At 43.3% G+C, this 22,402-nt stretch overlaps 1 protein-coding gene across 1 annotated transcript; it reads left to right on the top strand.

Moving 5' to 3' along the window:
- The first annotated feature begins 5,764 nt into the window (after window positions 1–5,764).
- Window positions 5,765–12,331, top strand: Cst8 (cystatin 8). The gene is made up of 3 exons (XM_036183561.1): window positions 5,765–5,995; window positions 10,837–10,950; window positions 12,248–12,331. The coding sequence occupies exons 1-3, from the start codon at window positions 5,765–5,767 to the stop codon at window positions 12,329–12,331; spliced, it is 429 nt and encodes a 142-aa protein (XP_036039454.1).
- Window positions 12,332–22,402: the final 10,071 nt, after the last annotated feature.

Genomic DNA, 22,402 nt, shown 5'->3' with positions numbered 1-22,402 from the left:
CTGTCTATTTGTCATGGATGCCATTGTCATTGATATGCAATGGCGACTTTATTGTCATTATTGTAACCATACCTGCAGGTGCAGAATGTTGAATAGATTTGGTGAAATAGTTCATTTTTTATTTCAATGTTTCACTCATTAATCTTTCTATCATTTCATGTTTGTATGTAGTTCATTCATTCATTCTGCAATTCCTCCAAGTCCCTCATTCACATGCTCAGAAGGCAGGCAGACATTCTTCTAGGAAGCAGCACCACCTGCAATCCTCTCTATTTTAATCTCAGGGACCTGGATCACAGTGGGCGACCCTTCTGCAGAGGATTGGAGATAGGACATGATGTGTGTGTGTGTGTGTGTGTGTGTGTGTGTGTGTGTGTGTGTGTGTATTGGAAACTGAAAATGACAGAGATTCTACCCTTACGGACATTGATAGCTGCTGACAAGAATATTTTCTCATGGCTGGCATGACATCTTAAGAAACAGTAGCTTAGTCTCAATGTTCCCACCTTGTAGTGGGTAGCTGTTCCAGCTTTGACCTGGAAGTACTACCCCCAGTGAGGCTTCCGGTAATTGTCACGCCTACCTATGGCCTGCTCCTGAAGTGGGGTGTGACAGGAGCCCTTAAGAGCCAAGATCCGGATGTGCCAGCTCTCTTGTTCCTGGTGATTCTGGATGTTGGATGGCAGACTGAGCAGAGTTTTTCAGAGAACACCGCTGGACTGCACTTCACCTCTCCTGGATCCTGTAACCTATCCTTTTACTTGTTGTAAGTAAAACCCCCAAATAAACCTCCCTTTTAACTACGTGGAGTTGCCTTAATACTTCCACCAATACCACCTGCTTCTGGAAGCCTGTGTTCCCACTCAGGTCCCATTTTAGCTTCTATAACTTTTAGCACCATTGACTGTCTTGAGAGGCACTGTGCTGCCTCCAGGCTGAGTAACACTAAGTCTCCCTCCTCAGATTCTGGGAATGGCCTTGGAGGACATGAGATTGGCAAGTGAGAGGGTGGGACATACAGAGTAGAGAAGGCCATGCAGTCCTGTCTGGAGGAATACTCAGAATGGAAGTCTGTGTGATCTTTCCTCTACACTTTGAGTCTCTGGAAACTTCAACATCAGTCATCTATGGTAGAGTCAATTCTTTCCTGGTCTTCCTATTCCTGTGAGTTTGTCATAGTACTCATAGACAAGGGTTTTAGAAAGAGTTCTGCACAGCGTAACAGCTGGCTTTGGCCTCTGACATGCGTATAGGATTTGTAACACCCAACATCTGTCATGCTTGTATTACAAAGTTGCAGCTGTGTGGTCAGCACAGCCGGATTCTTATTCTGAGAGCTCTCAAACTCGAAGAGTGGAGTTCTTGACCATGGACCCAATGCCCTTCCTGATCAGATTGCTCTTAGGAAGGAACACCTTCATTAGTAACTCTTATTTCACTCCAGAAAGGTTCCTGGCATGCTTAGTTTTCATGACATGCCAATTGCTTTCTGCCTTGATGCACACAAAATCCTCCTTGGTTTGTTTTATATTTCTTTGAGAGATTAGACCAGACATCTGTCTCTATTACAGTAAAAACTTTAAGAGATCCACTGTCCCCAATACATAATATATTAGTTGATTGGCTAAAGTTGTAAGACAGCTCTCTGAAGAAACCCAGTATCTTACAAACTATGGTAACTTCAAGTAGTGTTTGCTTGTGGTCCCTATTTGACCGATCCTACTCCTCACAGTATGAAAAACAAGATCTTCTTGTCAACTTCACTGAGTCCATTCTTGGAGCTTATTGTTAGGGCTGGCACATGCTATATCTGTCACCCTTGTCTTCAGTTATATTGTAGCTTTGTTTTAAATTTTATTAGGTGCTTTGAAACTATTTGCCACTGTAGTCATTCCTCCAGGTATGTGCCCTAAAGAGATGAAATGACTATCTATTAAAGATTCTGTACTGTCTTGCTCATTGAAGCATTACTCATAATAGCTAAGTTGAAAATGATTGAAATGCATGAATGAGGCAACAGATCAAGAAAATGTGGTACATGTACACAAAGGAATACTATTCAGCCTTAGAAGAAGATTCTACCATTTGCCATCACATTGACAGACTGAAGGACCACCATGCTAAACGAAGATAAAAACGAGATGCTCGTTACCCCATTGTGGGGTTTGGATAAGAATGGCTGCTCCAATAGGTTCATATACTTGAATGCTGGGTCCCGTTTCACTTCAGGAAGGGTCCTGACCTTTGGGTGTGGCTATTGGCAGGTTGCCTATGTCCCAGTGGATGGCCTCACATCAATTAATATATGATCCACACCAAGTGGACTCAGGGGATTGATAATGATGATAATAATGATATAAGATGGCATGAGGTTGGGAAGGATATAGATTGATGGGTTCCAGGGTAGTTGGAAGGATGTCGTGGAAGTAGATAAGATCAAAATGAATTAAATTAAATATTACTTTAAAAAATTAAGTTATAATGAAAAAAATAACAAAAATAAAATACAAATAAACTCACAAGATGGAAAGTACGTTGGACAGCAGACTTACTCTGTATATTTAAAAACCAAACAATAATTGTTTTATTATCCTCTATGGTTCTTGATATTAATTTATAAAGGACAAAGACTGCACACAGAAAACAGCTTAAATGAGTGACACATTAGCAGCAGAAGACATTCTGTGAGAAACATGCCTAACCTTAGGAATAATACAAATGGCGCAGAAAAAAAATCAAGTCAATATTGTTCTTCTAGACAACTGAGAAAGTATAATTAGGCTGAAGGTAATAGGCTGAGGGTTGTCACACCTCAGTATCTCCCTACTCAAATTGTGATCTGAAATGCAGACTCTCAGGCCTGGCTCCTGATCTACATATTAGTGTTTGCATTTGAACAGGCTCTGCAGCACTTTGGGTTCACATTAACAGTCCCAAATAAGATGCACTCTACCAGTTCTCAAAGGGGGCACATTGGCCCCCTAGTGAAATTTAAGAATGTGTTTTCTGGCTCTACTTCCAGATTCTCTGATTTTATTGGTAAAGTGTGGCCTGGGGTACCAAGACCCCCCCTAAGCGCTTCAATTCTTTTAGAATAATCTTACTATTTTATATATTTGAGTGTTTTCCCTGACTATATGCACCACATGTGTGCCTGGTGTCTAAGTAGGTCAGAAGAGGGTGTCAGATCCCTTGGGATTATTGTTACAGTTGTGAGTCACCATGTGGGTGCTAGGAACTGAACCTGGGTCCTCAGGAACAAGTGCTCTTAACTGCTGAGAGCTCTCCAACCTCACATGTGATTTTTCAAGAGAGTCAAATTTAGAAACGATGAACAGATTTTCAGTGAGTCGAGATTTGATGTTGGATAGTAAATTTGTATTTCTGTGCAGCTCTTGTAAACAATCCCCTTCTAGGTCTTTGTGTGATTTTTCAAAGACACTTAAGAAGCCGTCAGCACATTACTCTTGGCCCCAGTAGAGAATGAGAAGCCACCAAATAATCCAGTGGAAGAGAGTTTAAAAACAGTGTTTTACAAGCTGCCTATACTGCATGGTAAAAAAACTCTCAGTCTTTGTAGCCTGGGGTACATAATCACTTTGCTATCCCTCCAGGAATTAACTAGACATGAATTTCAGACCTTCACAGGAAAGCAGAATCTGTAAGGTCACACGTGTGCAGCCTGCCTCCTCCCTCTCAGGCTCAGGTTTGGCAGAACAGTGGAGGGAGAAGCTGCTGGCGCAAGCACCAGATGCTGAGGGGTCAGGTGTCTGACAGGCTGAGGTGGGCACATGTGGTGGGTATTGTATTCCCTGAAATATTGTGTGTTCCCCGAAATTAACATATCTGGGGGCAGAGAACAGACAGCCACTAGAACAAAGCCAAAAATGGTGGCTAGAAAACAGGAAGAGTAAGCCACAACAGAAGTTGGGCGGTGGTGGTGCACACCTTTAATCCCAGCACTTGGGAGGCAGAGCTAGCCTGATCTCTGAGTTCAAGGCCACTTTAGAAACAGCTAAGCACGGTGACCTACGCCTTTTATCCCAGAAACCCAACCTTTAATCCCAGGGAGTGGGGGCAGAAAGAGAAAGGTATATATAAGGCGTGAGGACCAGGAACTAAAGGAGTAAAGCATGTAGTTAATTAAGCATTTGGTTGGTTAAGCGTTCAGGCTTTGGAGCAACACAGTTCAGCTGAGATTCATGTGGAGGAGGACTCAGAAGCTTCTAGCCTGAGGAAACAGGGTCACCTGAGGAACTAGCAAGGTGAAATGGCCGTGGCTTGTTCTGCTTCTCTGATCTTCCAGCATTCACCCCAATAACTGGCCTCAGGTTTGTTTTTATTAACAAGTATCTTTAAGATTCATGCTACAGGCACAGGTAGCCACATGAGTTCCCCAAGTGGAAGGTACTTGTCTGCTGCCTCCAGCCCTCTGAGCTGCTTTGGAGCCAAAGGCTAGAGGCTGAACAGATGAAAAGTGCTGCCATGAGGCATAGTCACAGATGTTATATTGCATCATAAAGCATGGCCTCCATGTAGGGCCTGGGCCTCAAGGTCAGGACTTACAGAGCTGCCTGGCCAGGACATAAGTGTGAGTGGAGAGTGCCAGAGACCCAGAAGAACCACAAGCTGAGTGGCCAGAGTAAAGAAAGTGTCCAGAAGGACAAGCAGGTTGGACAGTCATAGAGGGATTGGGCCAGAGAACATTGGGGCATGCCAGCTTTCATAGTTCTAGCTCACAGGATATAGTAGGTGGTGGCAGGCATGGGGCCATGTGAAAACGTGTCAGGGTCTCCCTGGAGGGGATATTTCTCTAGATAAATGGATTGTACCCAGGATGGAGGCAAAGGCCAGTGGAAGAGCCCCTTTAACTGGGGGTGCTATTGGTAGATTTTCTTAGACAAAGAGAGGTGGTTTTCAAAGGTGTCCAAAGAGCCATGTCTTGAATCTAGCTATACCGATACTGAGAAGGCACCGGTTCTTGCACCATCCTTAAACTGCAAAATATATCAGAAGCAAAATGGAGTCATTTTGTTGAGCCTTAAGTAGATCCACAAATGAAACATAAAGCGAGAGGCTCTGGTGGGGAGGCTGACCTTGTACTGTATGCTGATAACAGAAACAGTTCTCAGAGATTTTGCCAGGACCATAATCTTGTACAAAAGCCTTCCAACCTCCCACAGAAGCCTTCCACTATTGTGTATTTAACCTTGGACTGATGCTATCTTCGTTACTGATTCTTGCAGCTACAACTTCATTTTCAAAGTCTGATATAATCCTCCTCATTTTGCTTTTAAACATTTCTTGTTTCAGCCTCCTTGAATATGCTCAGTGTTTCTTAAGGAACACATCTTCCCATTGCAAGGCTCTGCTGCTCCCAAGTAAATATAATGAATATGTTTTGCATGTGTATGAGGGGGCCCTGTTCACACACATGTATATGCATGACTTGTGTGTGTGTGTGTGTGTGTGTGTGTGTGTGTGTGTGTGTGTGTGTGTGCATCAAACATGCCACAACACACATGTGGAAGTTAGAGGACAACTTTCAGGAGTTGCTTCTTTTCTTCCACTGTGTGGGACCCAGGATTGAACTCAGGTCTTCAGATTCAGCAGCAAGTGCCTTAACCCTCTGAGCAATTCTCAGGGCCCCACCAATCACCAATCTTCAGAGAGCGTTTCTCTCTGTGTTATTTAGTTTGACAGACCTCCAGGGCAGCTCAAGCTCCAAGAGGACACACCTCCTGTGCCTTTTCACTGAGGGACCATGACAAAATATTTGTGGCTCTTCATGCTCATCCTCATCATTCCAGTGGCTCTGGAAGTTGGTGTGGATCAATCCAAGAATGAAGTGAAGGTATTGAGGTACTTTGAATCCATCAGTACCTCAAATGCCAATGTGAAGCAGTGTGTATGGTTTGCTATGAAAGAATACAACAAAGGAAGTGGGGACAAGTATGTCTTCCTCGTGGACAAGACATTGCATGCCAAGCTTCAGGTAAGAAAGTTCTGATCAGGTAGGACATTGACTTATGGTGGCGCAGGTGGAGGCCAGGTTGAGAGAGTAGACAAATGAGAATAAAAGGTAGCAGCACAATCCTAAATGTGTGACTTGTTATGCGCATACTTACAGTGACAAAAGCGATATACTCACATGGCACTTCCCACACTGTAGATGATTTCTAAAATGGTCTTATTAAATAAAAAACATGATGCCAGATATAGGGGTGAAAGCCTGGGAGAGATCATGGAAATAGGGAAAGCTACAGCTAACCTTATCTCACCGATTCAGCAGCTTCCAAAATGCTGCAATTTCCTGAGTACCCACACCTATATGCCTTGCTGTTCTGCCATCTGTTTTGCTTTCTCTGTTCAGCTACATCACTTCTTCTTCCTACACAGCTCTGTCACTTTCTGTCTGTACAGACCTCCAGACCTTCAGGGTTAACTAGCTTTGGAATTTAAGGCGTGTGCCACCATACCTGGCTCTGTTTCCAGTGTGGCCTTGAACACACGGAGTTCCTGCCTGGCAAGTGATAGGATTAAAGGTGTGTGTTAACGTTGCATGACTTCTGTGTTTACTTATAATGGCTGTTCCCATTCCTCTGCTCTCCAGGCAAGCTTCATTTATTAAAGCACTAATAAGATATCATGGCTTGGGGATTAGGCTCAGTGGTAGAGCAAGTGCAAGGCCCTGGGTTCGATCCTCAGATTTAAAAAAAAAAAAGGGATATCACCACATTTCAGCACAAATAAAATATCACCACACCACACATGCTGGACTCAGGTTCTAGTCTACTTATGTTAACTTATTAACTTTCAGCTGCAAATCGAATGCTCTTGTGCTTATTGAGATTAGGAGAAAAATGAAGCACCAGGAATATTTTGCAATACTACTGATACAGACAAGTGCTCCATCAAATAGAGAATAAACAGAGGGACATGTAACTGTCTATTGGATAAATTACTATTTTCTTTCATTTTAACTTTTAAATTTATTTTTAATTATGTGTAAGCATGCCTGTGTTTCAGAAGTGTACAATTGTGCCTATGGTGGACAGAAGAAGACATTGGACCCCTTGAATCTGGAGTTAAAGCAGTTATGAGCCACTCATATGGGGTCTGGGAGCTGAAATCAGGTCCTCTACAAGAGTGCTATGTGCTTTGAGCTGCTAAGCTATGTGCATTAATGTTTTAACCTAATGTGCACTTAGTAGAAGTGAAGACATTCTGATTTTATCATAAAGGTGTGTCCCTTTTCACAGAGCCATACACTGCCCAGCTCTAAGAAACACTGTTCACATGAAATCCAATGGGCACAGTGCTTCCTGGAATTTGCAACACAGTGCTTATTGCTCTCTTTAGGATAGTAAGCCTTACCCCTCCAATGTTGCAATTTAGGAATTGAAAATTGAAGCCTCAGTTGGTCGGTGGTGTAATTTTTCAACAGCTCCCCAAGTTACAGGAAAACATGTTATCAACATCGTATTTCTCGGACATGATGCTGATGTAGCATCCTTTATTGATTGCTCATCCTCCATAGTCCCTCTTTTACAGCCTCTCCCTCACATTCTTTGGTGCTCAGGTAGCACATGCATTACTAGTAGTAAATTTCTCATAAGACCTTTTTGTCTTAGCCCCTATAGGTGGGATGGTGAGATGGACAACATTCTTCAGACTATAGGGAGCCAGAAGTCCAACCTAAAAAAAAAAACCAAAACCTCGCCAGGAATTGGAATTCTGTCTATTTTTGTTGTGGCATAGCACTGGGGAGCAGAATGTCAGGGAAAGTTTCCATTTGACAATGTCTTCCACATGTAGAATGTGTAAATGCCCTATCAAGCAGACCAAATCTACTAATAAAATGAGTCTCTAAGCGGTTTTCAGGTCTCAGGAGGTGTTTAACTCTTCCAGATAATGCCAGTATATAAAGTTAGCAAGAACTGTCCCATCTTGGGAGTGACTTTGAAAGTAGGGCTTGAAGTCAGAGCAGGAGTTAATGGTGTGGGGGAGGTTGTTGAGAGGTGGGTTTCCCCAGAAGCAGAACATCGTGACAAGATTCAAGGGCAGGTAGTGTATTTTTGAGGCCATCCCAGGAGGCACTAGCAAGGTAGAAGGGAAAGGAAACATGACAGTGGAAGGTGATTGACCCAAGGGTGAGTTAATGAGACTGATAGAGGGGTTGGGGATTTAGCTCAGTGGTAGAGTGCTTGCCTAGCAAGCACAAGGCCTGGGTTCGATCCTGAGCTCAAAAAAAAAAAAAAGAGACTGATAGAGTTGTTGTTCTTCCTGACCTTGGGAAGACATACAGAGTACACTCAAGCTGGGTCACCCTGTAGGTGGTTAGGTTATTTATTTACCAGCTCCCTTCTGCCCATGGCTTTGAGCTGGTCTAGGAGTTCTTGGTTCCTGCTAGAAGTAGCAAGTCTCAGGCAAGAATCATAGGAGCTGGCACTATGTTTGGGAAGGATACTGATAGCATCTGTCGCAAGAGGGCAGCCCGGAAGGGCCAGGGATGTGAGGGTGGGAAAGTGCAGCCAGGCATCCTAGATTCCTTCTGAAAGGCTGCCAGCACGGCACCATGCCATGTTTGGCCTTCAGGGAGGGCCAAGATTTTCAGTTTGTTGTAGGAGTACACAAATATTTAGGTTAGGAAGCACTTAGGATTCCTGTGATCAGATCTGAGATGCAAGGTTGTCTTTTTCTTTATTGCTTATGGTTGTGGTGGTGGTTGCGGTTGTGGTTGTGGTTGCGGTTGTGGTTGAACCAAGCATCTTCATGATGATCTACCCATGCCTTTTATTATTATTGTGCTATATCCCTAGCTCCCAAATTGGAATTTTAAAAATAGCATCCCGATCAACTTATTTATAGAAAGAGGTTGTGGGGATGCAGTCAGGATGTCCACATGACAGCTTGGTCTAGCCTCCTGGCTTATGTTCTCATTTCTTTGTAGCCACAAGCAGAAAGGCCTCATTCTTCCTGGCTTAGCAGAAATGGCAAGTGATGTGAGTCCTAGTGCTGAGAGTCTTCCGCCAGAAACCTGGATCAACTGCTAGATACATACTCAATCTTTCTCTGCCTTTTGTGTGCCTGAGAACAAAAAGAGAGTGACAGCCTTACACTGGAGGACTGATGATTCACTGAGGTCTCCCTCCTCCTCGGTAGAGATTTTAAAATTACAGCCTAGCAGAGCCAGCATGATGAAAGTCTGCAAAAATCATTACAGGCTGAGAAGCTCCTATCCAAAATGTGGGAGACAGGAAGAATGTCAAGTCATTTTGGATTCTGTAATATTTGAATATACATAAGGAGATAACTTAGAGATAAGCTCCAAATCTAAAGAAAAAATTCCTTCATTTTCCATGTACATTTTATGCACATAGCCTGAAGGTAATTACTTGTTTACTGTTTTACAACCTCATATGTATATACAATGTCCTTTGATCACATCCCTCCATTATCATTTTTAGCCCCTTCCTTCCCAATACCCCTCTTATCTTCATTTCTTTGTGTGTGTGTGTGTGTGTGTGTGTGTGTGTGTGTGTGTGTGTGTGTCCCACAGCATAAATATGAGTGTGGAGTTATTTCCTGAATCAAGGGCAACTTAACAGAGGCTGACCCACTGAGGAATATGATTTCCCTCTTCCAGCAACCATTAACTGCTCCTAGCTCTCCAGGGAGGGGTAGGGCCTCATGAGCTCCTCCTCTTCATGGTGGAATGTTGATGGGCTTAGTCTTAGGTTGGCTTTGTGTGGATAGCTACTACTGCTGTGAATTCACGGTCATTAGCTGTATCACATCCAGAAGACAACACCTCACAGGATCCCTCCCTATCCTCTGGCTCTTACACTCTTCCTGTGCTTTCTTCTACCATGGCCCCTAAGCTTTTGCAGCGCTGATGTAGATGTCCTGTTTAGGGCTGATCACTGAAAATTCATTTAACCAGTATAGGTCTCTGTATTAAATCTCAGTCACTGTAAACAGAAGTATCTCTGACTCAGGTGGTGAGCCATGCTAATCTATGGGCATAAAATAAACATTTAGAGGGTGTGTTTGTGTATTGACTGCAACCTGTGGCGAAGGTCAGGTGCAGGATTTTCTTATGGCGTCATGTTGATGCTCTAAAATTTCAGATTTTGGAGTATTTCTTATTTCAGATATTTGGATGAGGACTGCATAAATAGGATGATTTGTTCCATGGTATCTTCAGCTTTCTCTATCATTAACTCCCAAACCCAGTGTATAGCTCTGCTGGTGATGATGTCCTGTGACCAGCTTCTTCCCTCTAACACAGGCCAGAGGCACTTTTGCTAATCTTTAGAGGAAGCAAAAATCAAATTCAACCTTATTGGGGTCTGTAGACCTGATAAAGGAAGAAGGATTTGTGTGTTCACCAAAGCATTTGGGAGTTACACCAAACATTTTTTTTAATTTAAAAGGTTTTTATTCACTTTACATACCAACCACAGTTCTCCCCTCCTCTTCCTTACCCCTCACCTTCTCCCCAACCCACCACCAATCCAATCCTCAAAGAGGGTAAGGTCTCCCATAGAACAAGCTATACTATAGAACTGTAGTAATAAAAACAGCTTGTTATTGGCATAAAAACAGACAGGTGGATCAGTGGAATCAAATAGAAGACCCTGACATTAATCCACACACCTATGATTACCTGATTTTTTGTCAAAGAAGCCAAAACTATACAATGGAAAAAAAAAAGCATCTTCAACAAATGATACTGGAATAACTAGATTGTGACATGTAGAAGAATGCAAATAGATCCATATCTATCACACCAAAATTTTTAATTAAAATTGCACCATTGTTCATTGACAGATCACAGACCGAATGGAATACCACATTGATGTTCAGATCTCCCGCAGCAATTGCAAAAAGCCTTTAAACAATACTGAAAACTGTGTCCCTCAAAAAAACTCCAAACTGGAAAAGGTGAGTGACGAATGAGGCATCTATGACAGCCCCAAGTGAAGTCCAACTTAGGGTTATGAAGGCTTCCAGGTAGTTGGAAAACCTTAGGGTGCCCACACTCTAGGAGGTCTGGATTGCTCCTCATTTGGAGTCCCATATGGTCCACCGTGCTGCCCTCAGAATAGAAGATGCAGGATACCATCAAGGCCATTCCCACTCCAAGGCTCTATCAACTCCAGACTTTTGGTGCAGGAGAAACTATTGACATATGTTCACTGAAAGTCTGTCCTTTTGGACTGAGACTAGCTTGGCCAGCTGGTAAGGTGAATCATTCAGGCCTGTGTAGGCACAAAGGAACTCTGTTGGTGCACTCATTTAAACCTACAGATTTACAGGCACTATCATCTGCAGCAGGCCTATTCCAGGTGCTAGAGATTAGGCAATATTTAGACCAAATATCTCACCTTTCAAGCAAAGCCCAACTCAGACTTGGGTTACCTTGTGGATGAGGAAGCTACAGTATTCATTTTATCATTATCATTTGTGCATCCGCTGAGAGCTTCTCAGAGAACTCTTGGCTTATAGCTTCCTGGGCTTTTAGTTGGTAAGATCTGGGCTCAAGCCCAGGCTTCTCTGAAGGGTAGGGAGTAGCCCATGCCGTGACTGGCTTGGTTATGAGGCTTTTGGACACAGCCTCTACTTCTTGACCGCCAAGTTAGTGGGGAGCCCTAGACTATTCATTCCACAGTGGAGCTGAGGTTGGTGAAGGGCCTGGTTCATTAGAGGTGTTTTCTTTCCTTTCTTCACATGAATGGTTCTCCAACATGAAAAGACACCAGCATCACACGGAGGCTCCACCTGCAGATGACTGGGTCCCATTTGTAGTTTCTGATTCAGTAGGGTTTTCATTCTGAGCAAGTTCCCAGGGGACATTTTGAAAGCCTCTGTTGTATTACATTGAGCAAAAAGAAAAAAAATAAATGCCAGTAAAATGAACAGAGTGGGTGCCATTGTACTTGACTGGTTGTCTCTGCATAGTGAATTTTAAAAAGGGCTATCATGTTCAGAAAATTGTAGGTATTCACCAGGACAAACATGCCAACCCTGAGTATGTCCTAATGTCATATATGTATCTGATTTTTCATTTATTGTTGTTTGGAAGGTTGTGATTTTACATTTATATTTTCTGCTAGGATCGTTGGAGTTTTAGGACAGTTGGTGACCTGTATTCCAGCATATTCCTAGGCTGATGCCTAACAACAGGGTAGTTCTTCTCCTTTGACATACTACTGATGTTCATTGTTGCTGTCTTTTTCAGAAAGTCAACTGCAGCTTTTTGGTAGCAGCACTTCCCTGGATTGGCGAGTTCACCCTGTTGAACAAAGAATGTAAAAATATCTAAGGGTGTCTTGAAGCATCCCTCCCACTTCTGGGTCTGCCTTTCTCTGTGACAAAAAGAAACATCAGTTCAAGGCTGTCACCAACACTCTCCTCATGTGTGCCTTCCTGCTTGCGTTTTTATTTATTAGTTTCATAATATAGGGAAGGGGTGAAATATGGGCTCTGCCCTGGTACCCAAGACGGATCTTCACCTGTAGCCAGCTTGAGGATCCACCAGAGTGTAGACTACTTTTGTTCCCCATGGTCAATAGATAGAGAAATGTGTTTTGATGCATAATAATCCCTTAAGGAGATCTGAACCTCGTGGGTATTGTTCAAAAGATTTCTTCTAGATGCCTCAGCTGACCTGAGGCTCCTACTTATCTAAGAGTTCCAGGTCCAGGTAGTCTATCCCTGGGGAGAGGTGATTTGTGAATTGGGGGACATTTGTTTCTTCTGTCAATTTGAGAAATGGTCAGAAAGAAAAAGCAAGAGACAAAAGTGAACTGTGTTGTCTGTATCTGTGTGCATACACTCATGTGTGTGCATGTATCTGTGAGAAGAATACAACAGAGAATAGAGGAATGAAAAGAGGAGAGATAAAGATGGAAGTGGATAAACATGGATGATGGCAAGAGATAGAATTCCTTGGCAGAAAGTAATCATATTGAGGATGGATAGATGGTTCAGTGGTTAAAAGCATTTGCTAGTATTTCAGAGGGCCTAAGTTTGATTCTGAGAACCCACATGGCAGCTCACAAAACCATCTGAACTCAGGCCCAGAGACTTCAACACCTTCTTCTGGCTTCTATGGGGACCAGTTACGCATGTGCTGTAAGACATATGCAGGAAAAACACTCATAACCAGAAAATAAAAATACATCTTAAAAAAAAAACCTATGGGTCTAATGGGGACTAGAGAATTCTAGTTTTGTGACCCAAAGAAGTTAACAATGTTACTTTGTTTGACACTGCTGAACTGCACATTTAAAATGGTTAAGATGATAAATTTTGTGTTATATATATTTTCCCACTCTTTTAAAAAATTAAATGACCTTTTCATTTTTATTTCATTTCTATAGTTCTGAGGATGGAACCCCCAGGCTTTGAGTGACACTCTGTTTGAAATGTAGTGTTAGGCATGATTCAGAAAGCCAAATGTGTATTCCATTTACCCAACATAAGCCAGGGTTTATCCGCTTTGTCAGATTGACAAAGGATTTCAGTATTTATTCCCAGACAGAAAGAAGTCTTGAATCTCAAAGACATAAGGCCTTGACCACTGAAGCCAAGCCTGTCTGCTCATCTATTACCCATGTGAACATAAGGGCTGACTGTTCTAAGAGCTTGGATGGGGCTGGAAGGAATAGGTGGTCTTGGGAGGAACTTTCCCTTCTAAGTGGTGGGTGCAGTCAGACACATCAGTTGATCTGTAGTCTGCCAATGAGTCAGGGATAGATGATCACCAAGACTGAGGGACATGTGGTAGCTCCTGAGGGTTCAGGGAGCAACCCTAGGTCCAGGGTATCCTTTTTTGATATTTCTTTGTGGGCCTCTGTGTGTTAGAGGCTGGGAAGGGCAACTTCCATGGGGTGAAACTCTGGTACTAACCCATGGCTCAGTAGAAGAAGTTATTCTACCACAGCCTCTTACCATATTCTGACTTCCCGGCTCTTTGCAACCAAGAAGCAAAAGAAAATGCTAGCCTGAAACATGGAAAACGCAAAGGAAGTCAGTTTGCTTTTTGAAAGTCATCTTGTTGCCATACTAATTGGACTCTGGGTTAAAAAGCTGATTAAGGAGCCAGTTTTTTTCCTCCAAATATCTTTTATTCCTTAACACATTAAAATATCAGTTTGCCTGCTTTTGTATTTTAAGATGAATTTAAAATATTATTTACATACTAGATCTTTTATATTTGTGCTATATCCTCCTGAGCTCCAGGTGTGCCTATGTGAATTTATTTACACTGGGGTATTGACCTGTGCTGGTCCCATGGCTCTTATTTCCCAGCAGTTATGGGGCCCAGGAATCCATCATGAATAAACCTCACTAATGGCAGCCAAATATTTATCCCATGCTACATTTGGCCAGTGTTGCATGTGGGGCAGCAGGGATGGCCATGGGGTCAATTGAAGTAAGGGTTAGTTAGGGTGTTTATGACTGAGGAGCTGCAGATCACAGTTATTGTATTCACAGGCTCCGGATGTCCTCTCCTAACATATATTCTCTCCTATATCTTCTGAAATGTGAGTTGAGGAGGCAGAACAATGGCTCCAAAATGTCTATATTCCAGTATTTGGAACCTGTGAGCAAAACAGACACCTAGTTAGAGCAAGTTTAAATGGTTCTGTGTGTCCCTAGCCAGTATGCCCTCCACATCAGCCACTGCCAGTCATGTTAGTGTTTTGAAAATGAAGACCCCAAAACTAAGCTCCATTCTCAGGTAACTAAGGACTATAAAGAGGATTTGAATTATGATATTATTTCTCCATACTCCATACATTTTCTTTGTTTTCTAAATTACTTGATATTTTCTGTGACTCAAGAGTCCCAGCCAAAAGAAGCCTTTGCCCCACTTCACCAGCCTTGCTCTGGATGCACTGTATCCTTGATGACTGCAGGGCTGGATGCACTGTACCCTTGAACTCATGCAGGGCTGGCTGGAGAGGCTCTGAGGGCCTTCCCTCATACATCTCCTTTGCTATGGATGAACATCCTCAGGAAAAGAAGGTGCCTGGACAGCCCCTTCTATGAAATCGGCTTTGTGCTACCACCATGTCCAGATGCTCCATTTTCTTCACACAACACTTGCCATGTTTATCTGCTCCCAATTATGTCCCACTCATCAAGAAAAGTCCCCTGTTTAGGGTAAGAATCCTATGTAGAAACATCACAAACACACGCACACACACATGTACCTACAAGTCGCTGATATGTGTCAGGGTCGTTATTCTTGCCTGCTCTGTTGCATTTCTGCAAGGACTGAAGTCCCAGGAATTTAATGGAATGGAGGGTACAGAGATTGGACACTGGGGCATGGTGGATGAATGGAGGGAGAGCCTCCCTACTTTTGACATCTCCTCAGCCATGTTGGATACTTTGTGATGGGACTTAGCTGATGACTGTTTTTCTCCACTATGTTAGAGCACAAAGAAAATGAGTTTTGTGTCTTGGCCAAGTGATGAAAGATGACCAGTGGAAAGTAATATCTGATACTTCAAGGGAACCTCAAGGATACCATCTCTGTGTCTCCAGGCCTCAAACCCCTCAAAAGCCAGCCCCAAGTTAGCTCACAAGATATGGGATACTGTCCCAATTCTGTTCTTAGTTTCAAGGTTTTTACCAAGTAACAACTCCTAGGGCTCCCCAGCTTCTTACAGGAACATCACATATGTGTACCTCAGGTGTTTAACGGGTTCAGGGAGGGGTGAGAGTGGGTGTACTGAGCAATCTGGTGCCTTTCAGGAGAAGGCGGGATTCTGAATCTGGGCTATGGGTATGTTTGTATACTTGCACCTCTGAGTTACTGATGCACTTGGTCAGGGCAATGGGGACAGATGGCAGCGGGGGCAGGAGAAGAATCTTGGTTTCTGCTACCTCCTCTCGCTGCTACAATAGTCCTTGTCCCGTCAAAAAGTTGAAATGTTAGTTCTGCAGTCATTTTTGTTCTTGGACTGACAGTTTGTTACAATATACAAGTAGGCCAAGGTCAAGGGCAAGACAGAGACTTGTAAAGATTCTGGACAAAGAACAGAAGACTCTAACTGGATGATGGGGAGGGTCCTAAGCAACGAGCCCCATAGTTAGATATCTACAGCATATACCCCTTCCAACTTTCTTACTAGGAATGCAAATCTGGGGCCAGTGTCAGAAAGGTGGTCACTGTAGGGTGATTATGCAGATCCTTTTTTTGATCCACAGCCCTGTTCTCTGCCCTACAGATCTCCTTCCAGGGATACTGCAGGGAGTGGCACACACACACCCCTCCACACCCTAAGCTTTCTGACAGATTTGCGTCATTGGGTAGGGAACCAGCATGCCCTGTTTTTAGAACCTTGCCTATTCTCATGGCCAGAAACCTCAGGGCCCTCACAGAAGTCAGTGTTCATGTAAATTACCTCATACCTGCTGATGCTTACCAGGGCGGTCTGCCGGTAGGCTGGAGGGCTTCTACACATCCTCTATCAGCCTCATTTTGTCGGTGTACTAAAAGGGATACCAGCTTCTGTCCAGAGCTAGGATGAGGAACTTGACCCTGTGGAGCAAGATTCACCCATAACTGACCCAGTTTGCAGGTCAGAAATGGCTCTAAAGTCCTAGCGAGGGACCCCTCCTGACCCTCTTGCTTCCTTCCAATGAAGGAAATTCATGATGAAATGACAATTTCTGAGGATTTTTCCCAATTCACCAAGCTCTGTAGCAAGACTCTGGGTCTAGGTAGAATAGTGAGTGAATCAGAGTCCAGTAATGCACCACATAAGGATGTTCAGGTGTACAGTAGACCCCACATAGGGTGGTAGTCTCATAACACTTTAATAGAGCTGAAAAACTTCTCCTGTCTAGTGGTGCCATAGCCTTTCACAACCTTGTGATCCCACACGCTCATTGCACTCATGTTTGTGGTAATGCTGAGGGTGGAGACCATCAATTGTACCATTGCTAAGTGTACTTGATAATGATGGTGAATGTGGTTTTTTGTTTTTGTTTTTGTTTTTTTTTTTGTTTTTTGAGACAGGGTTTTTCTGTGTAGCTTTGCACCTTTCCTGGAACTCACTTGGTAGGCCAGGCTGGCCTTGAACTCACAGAGATCCGCCTGCCTCTGCCTCTCTGGTGCTGGGATTAAAGGCATGCGCCACTGCCACAGCCACCACCCGGCTCTGTTAGTGGTTTTTTATGTAGTAGACTTTACCATTATTTCAGTGTCCTCCAATTTTTTAAAGGAAGTTTAAGTAAAGCAGTCTGCTGTGTGACATTGACAGCAGACTCACACAACTGATTGCCTCATCTTTTACGAGTACCAAGAGGCTACATGGAATAATGGTTAGCAACACCCACATTTGTGTGAGTATATTCTAGAATGTTCACAAAACAATGACATCACCTAAAGATACAGTTCTCAGAATTTGCCTCATTATTAAGATGGGTCTCATGACTATACTGAACACCTAGATGGGTTTACAAATCATGTAATCTTCTCTGTAGAGACAGCTGACTTGAATGACATCATGGTGGTCCTGAGCCCTGGTTCCTGTGCTCAGGGTGAGTCCTGCTGAGCTAGGCATTGTTTCTGGCTGCGACTTCTCTGCTCTTACAGCTTAGTCCTTTATTTAAGAAATGACTGGTACCCAGGGAATGGTGGTACCCACCTTTAATTCTTGCTCTCAGAAGGCAAAGACAGGTGGATCTCTGAGTTCAAGGCTAGCCTGGTCTACAGAATGAGTTCCAGGACAGCCAGACATACACAGAGAAACCCTGGCTCACAAAAACAAAACAAAACAAAATAAGTAACTGGTAAATGATAAATCTGTGGGGAATAAATGATGTGACCCTTTCCTTTCCAAGCTCAGTGGCTTTTAAACAGTGTTAATGAAAAAAGCAATGGTACTGACCTTACAGCCTTAGCTGAGCAAACTTTCATGAGACCTCCTTCTCTTTGAGAAATGGCACAGCATCCTTGTCTCTGGCAGATCCCAGGCCATGCAGATGAAAACAGGGTCAAGGTGGACTGTAGACATGTGGGATGTCATCATATGGGACAGAGCCATGTGGAGAGGTAGAAATAAACAGCAACAACTCTTTTTAGCAACTTTAGCTTTGCTCTTCAACTGGAGATGGCTAGAATGTCTGCAAAGAAGGTATTCTCCGTGGTGATTGAGTTGTAAGAAAGGTTGTAGGTTTTGTTTTGATCTTTTCTCTTTCCACATTTTATACAAAAATGGAGAAGTTTCAGTTGTTCAGGTCAAGAATTGGAGGGGCTGCTGGTGGATAGAAACTAAGAAAGAGAACACTAGGGCCTTGGCTCCACCTTAGATTCATTATACTATTGACTCACCATTTCCACATGATGTCCCTATGATAGGTTTTTATTTTTTTATTTTTTATTTTTTTGGTTTTTCGAGACAGGGTTTTTCTGTGTAGCTTTGCACCTTTCCTGGAACTCACTTGGTAGCCCAGGCTGGCCTCGAACTCACAGAGATCTGCCTGCCTCTGCCTCCCAAGTGCTGGGGTTAAAGGCGTGCACTACCAACGCCTGGCCTACCTATGATAGGTTTTAACATCAGAGATGCTATTTTGTCTCAGTCCACCAAAACCAGGTGCTTACAAGAAGGCTGTTTTATGTCAACCTGACACAGCTAGAGTCATCGAAATCAATTGAGAAAATACCTTCACGAGATTCAACTCTAATTAGTGATTGATGGGGAGGGCCCAGCCCATTGTGGGTAGTGCCATCCCTGGGCTGGTGGTCCTGGGTTCTATAAAATAGCAGGCTGAGCAAGCCATAGGGAGTAGGTGAGTAAGTTCCATCCCTCAATGGCCTCTGCATCAGCTCCTGCCTCCAGGTTCCTCCCGTTTGTGTTCGTAGATGAACAGTGTTGTGGAAGTGTAAGCCAAGCAAATACCTTCCTGCCCAGGGTTCTTTGGTGATGGTGTTTCATCACAGCAATAGAAACCCTAACTTAGACAATGGTGATGAGTCTTGATTCCTGAGACAATCACATCCCTCCCTCAGGGCAGGGCAGGGAGTGTTTGTCTTTTTCTTTGTACTGGATTGTATCAGACAGCATGTTCCCATAACCTTTTTTGGTTGTGGTACCAATCATGGCCTGACCAGCTAACCTCAAGTTTGCCCCTATCCTACCCACTATGAAATTCACTTCTGGGGGCATACAGTGCAAGTACAGCTGGAATGATTTAATGAACGAGTCCACAGCATCAGGTTACATTTTCCTGGCTTATTTTCTTTCACCCCCTTTTGATGCACTAAGAAACTTTGTCCACCAGTTACTACTGTGGGTTTTGTCCCTTCACCTAAACCCTGTGTAGTCAGTCCCACTTGATCTTTGTTGACTAAGCTGGTGAAGGTACTGGCTGTTATTTTGTAAACAGTGCTGTCGGTTCCAGCAGATGCTTGCTTTTTCAGTTAGAGGCCTTGCCTGGAGGTGGCCTCCTGCTTCCAAGGTCAGCACTGAGGCACCCTGGTCTCTTGGCTTTGCTTTTTTCTGTCATTCGGCGTATTTTCTCTTGCATTCCACCATTGTTTTCCCCTCCTGAGTACAGTCTCTTCCATCTCAAGATCTTTAAGGTGTCATAATATGCAAGAATTAAGTGAGTAGAAAGAACTATAATGGTGCCTGGGGGGTGGGAAGTGAGATGGTTCAGAGGTTAAGAGCACGCCCTGCTTTCCCAGAGAACCAGGGTTTAAATTCCTGGCACCCACTTAGCAGATCACAATCGTCTATAACTTCAGTTTTAGGGAATCTGGTGTCCTCTTTTGGCCTCTGGAGACACCAGGCACACATTTGGTACACAGACGTACATGCAGGCAAAACACCCATAGGCATAAAATATAATAAGATGAAAAGAACTATTATGGAGGATTTCCAGTTCCCTAGCGAAAACGATTGTGTGAGCACCACTGCTGGGACAGAAAATAAAAAGCAACAATCATAATTAGCTGTGAATGGATTCAAAGGACATTAGTGATCACAAAGATATGAATGGGGTAAATTTCCCCAGGAAAAGACAGGAACTGTGAGAGCCAAAGTTCTATTTTAAGTTTTAATTACTGTGCCTAAGAGATCCATGAAACAAAAAGCCTCTGATCTGCAAGCCCCTTGCCCAAGGACAGATAGTTCCTGAAATGCTGGAGGATTTTGTTTATGGGAGATAACAAGCTACATGTTTTCACTCCCCCAAACAAGTTTGTTTGACCCATCTGCATAGATGTGCTTGGTCACATGTGGGCAGGAGGTGCACAGGCTGGAGGTATGTCAGGATGTATTATGTTGCTTACCCTTGATTGGACCTGGTAGGAAATGCAATGGATTATGGGTTTTCCTTCTTAAGCAGCTAAAAACTGTGATTCTTGGTCATTTCCCAGGAATCTGGATATGGACCTGGCCAGATCCCATCCACCTGGCTAGCATTTAAATAAAGCTTGCTTCAAATTTGGCCTTAAATTATGGTAGTGGTCTTATTCTCAATCAAGGCCTGATAAATATAAATTGGATAAAACATAACTGAAAAACAAAATGACCACAAGTGAATATATGTGAAGAGCTGGGTAAAAATAAGCCCTATTCTGGAATTGGTTTGAAAATACAATGACTCAAGAAAGGTCTAGAACAATCTTCATAAAAGAGATGATAAAGTACCTTTAGGTGTGTTATTGATTGGCTGCAGAACCCAAGAGATTCCTGTGGAAAGGGCTGCTTAGTTAGGGGGTTCCCTGTGAACCACCTAAACAGTGACCACCTTCCCGCTACCGTATTGGTCCCTGACACTGTATATAGAACAGGGCCAGACAAACAGAAGACTCCAGCAAATACTTATACTACTGCATATTCTGGTGTTTAATATGTAAAGCATGATTCATTTGGGAGATGTATTGATTTTTAATCTGAATGTATTTTAAATTATATTAGTGCCTCAAATAGCAAATGTTGGCAGAATTGCCAGGTGACAAGAACACATCCCAAGGATGTGAGTATCATCACACACACCCTCCATTGCTTAGTGAGAGCTTGGGCACCTAAATCAGGAAGGGCCAGAGGAGGTATGGCTCACAGTGGTACACTCATCTGAGGGTCCCTTGCAGATCCTGTTGCCCAGACCTTGGTAGATTTGAAAGTCAGGAACCAATTCTTCAGGAGATTGGAGTTCATAACTGGGAAACGATGATACATGGAAGAAATCTACCTGGCAGGGAAGATGAAAATAGGTGGAGGGGAAGTACAGCTCAGCCTCTAGATTCCCCACAAAGAGAGAGAACATTTAGAGCATTAGGAGGTGCAGGTGTAGGAGGCAGAGGCCCCAGTGGGCAGGTTCCTTCTGTTGTCCTCCTCTGGAAACTCGTGGGTCCTACCTGGCACCTTGTCTCAGCTCAAAGCTAGCCTTTGATCTACCATCTACCCACCATCATTTCCTTCCTGTTTTTTTTTTTTTTTTTTTTTTTTTTTTTTTTTTTTTTAATTTCCTTATCTGTACCCCTCACCTCCCTTTGCTGGCTTTCATGTAGTAATGAAATCTACACCAGGTACTTTGTGTATGTACAGCAACTTCACTTGATTCACAGAAACTAATCACTCAGCCTTTTTTTTTTTTCTTTTTTGTGTCTGTTTGTCAGTGTGTCTCTCTCCTGTCCCTGTACGAACTCTTTATCATGGTTGGAGATGACACTTGCAAAATTTATATGCTTAGTGACTGCTTTTTCTGCAGTTTGTTCTGGGTGAGAAATTAAACTTGTATGAGGATATGTGTACAAATGGTTGTTGCACTATACATGTGAATGATGCAATGATACATGTTAAAAACAGGGGCCAGGGTTCAATGATGGGGCATTACTCAGCCATCAGGGGTAGAAGAGCTCTTATAGGATGAGGAAGGACAGATGATATACCAATGAGCAATTTTGTAATAACCTCTGATATTCCCAAGTGGAATGTGCAATAGGGCAGCAGGCTACATATTAATTGGCAAGGGTAGGTAGGTTAAGGTATAATAGTTTAACAGCAGAAGGTAACCTTAGCAGGTTGGAGCCAAGGGGAACTACAATGCCACACCATGCAACAGAGCTCACGTGGGAAGTTTATTGAGGGTATGCAGAGGCGGCCCTTGGGCAAGAGTGGAAGGAAGAGAGAGGGAACAAGGCGGGCTTGCTTTTCATAAGGGGATATAGCACATGCACATAGGAAGAATGCTTTACTCAGTGGCTGCAATAGTCATAGTGTCACATCTTGGCTACTGCTGCTGATGTGTCCTGCTAGGACCCCGAGGGCAGGCCAGTGTAAATGCCTGAATTCCAAACATGAGGACCATCTAAGTTAGATATATCTTGCTAGTATCTGACATTCTACTTGCTCCAAATTCA

Source organism: Onychomys torridus, chromosome 4, assembly GCF_903995425.1.
Source record: "Onychomys torridus chromosome 4, mOncTor1.1, whole genome shotgun sequence".
NCBI classification, from domain to species: Eukaryota; Metazoa; Chordata; class Mammalia; order Rodentia; family Cricetidae; genus Onychomys; species Onychomys torridus.
This window is presented reverse-complemented; position numbering and strand designations above follow the sequence as displayed.

Excerpts from the sequence above, each read along its gene's own strand:
- Cst8 (XM_036183561.1), top strand. The coding sequence starts at position 5,765 with ATGACAAAATATTTGTGGCTCTTCATGCTCATCCTCATCATTCCAGTG. Across the intron at positions 5,996-10,836 it reads CATTGCATGCCAAGCTTCAG|ATCACAGACCGAATGGAATA; the intron begins GTAAGAAAGTTC and ends GTTCATTGACAG. Across the intron at positions 10,951-12,247 it reads AAAACTCCAAACTGGAAAAG|AAAGTCAACTGCAGCTTTTT; the intron begins GTGAGTGACGAA and ends TGTCTTTTTCAG.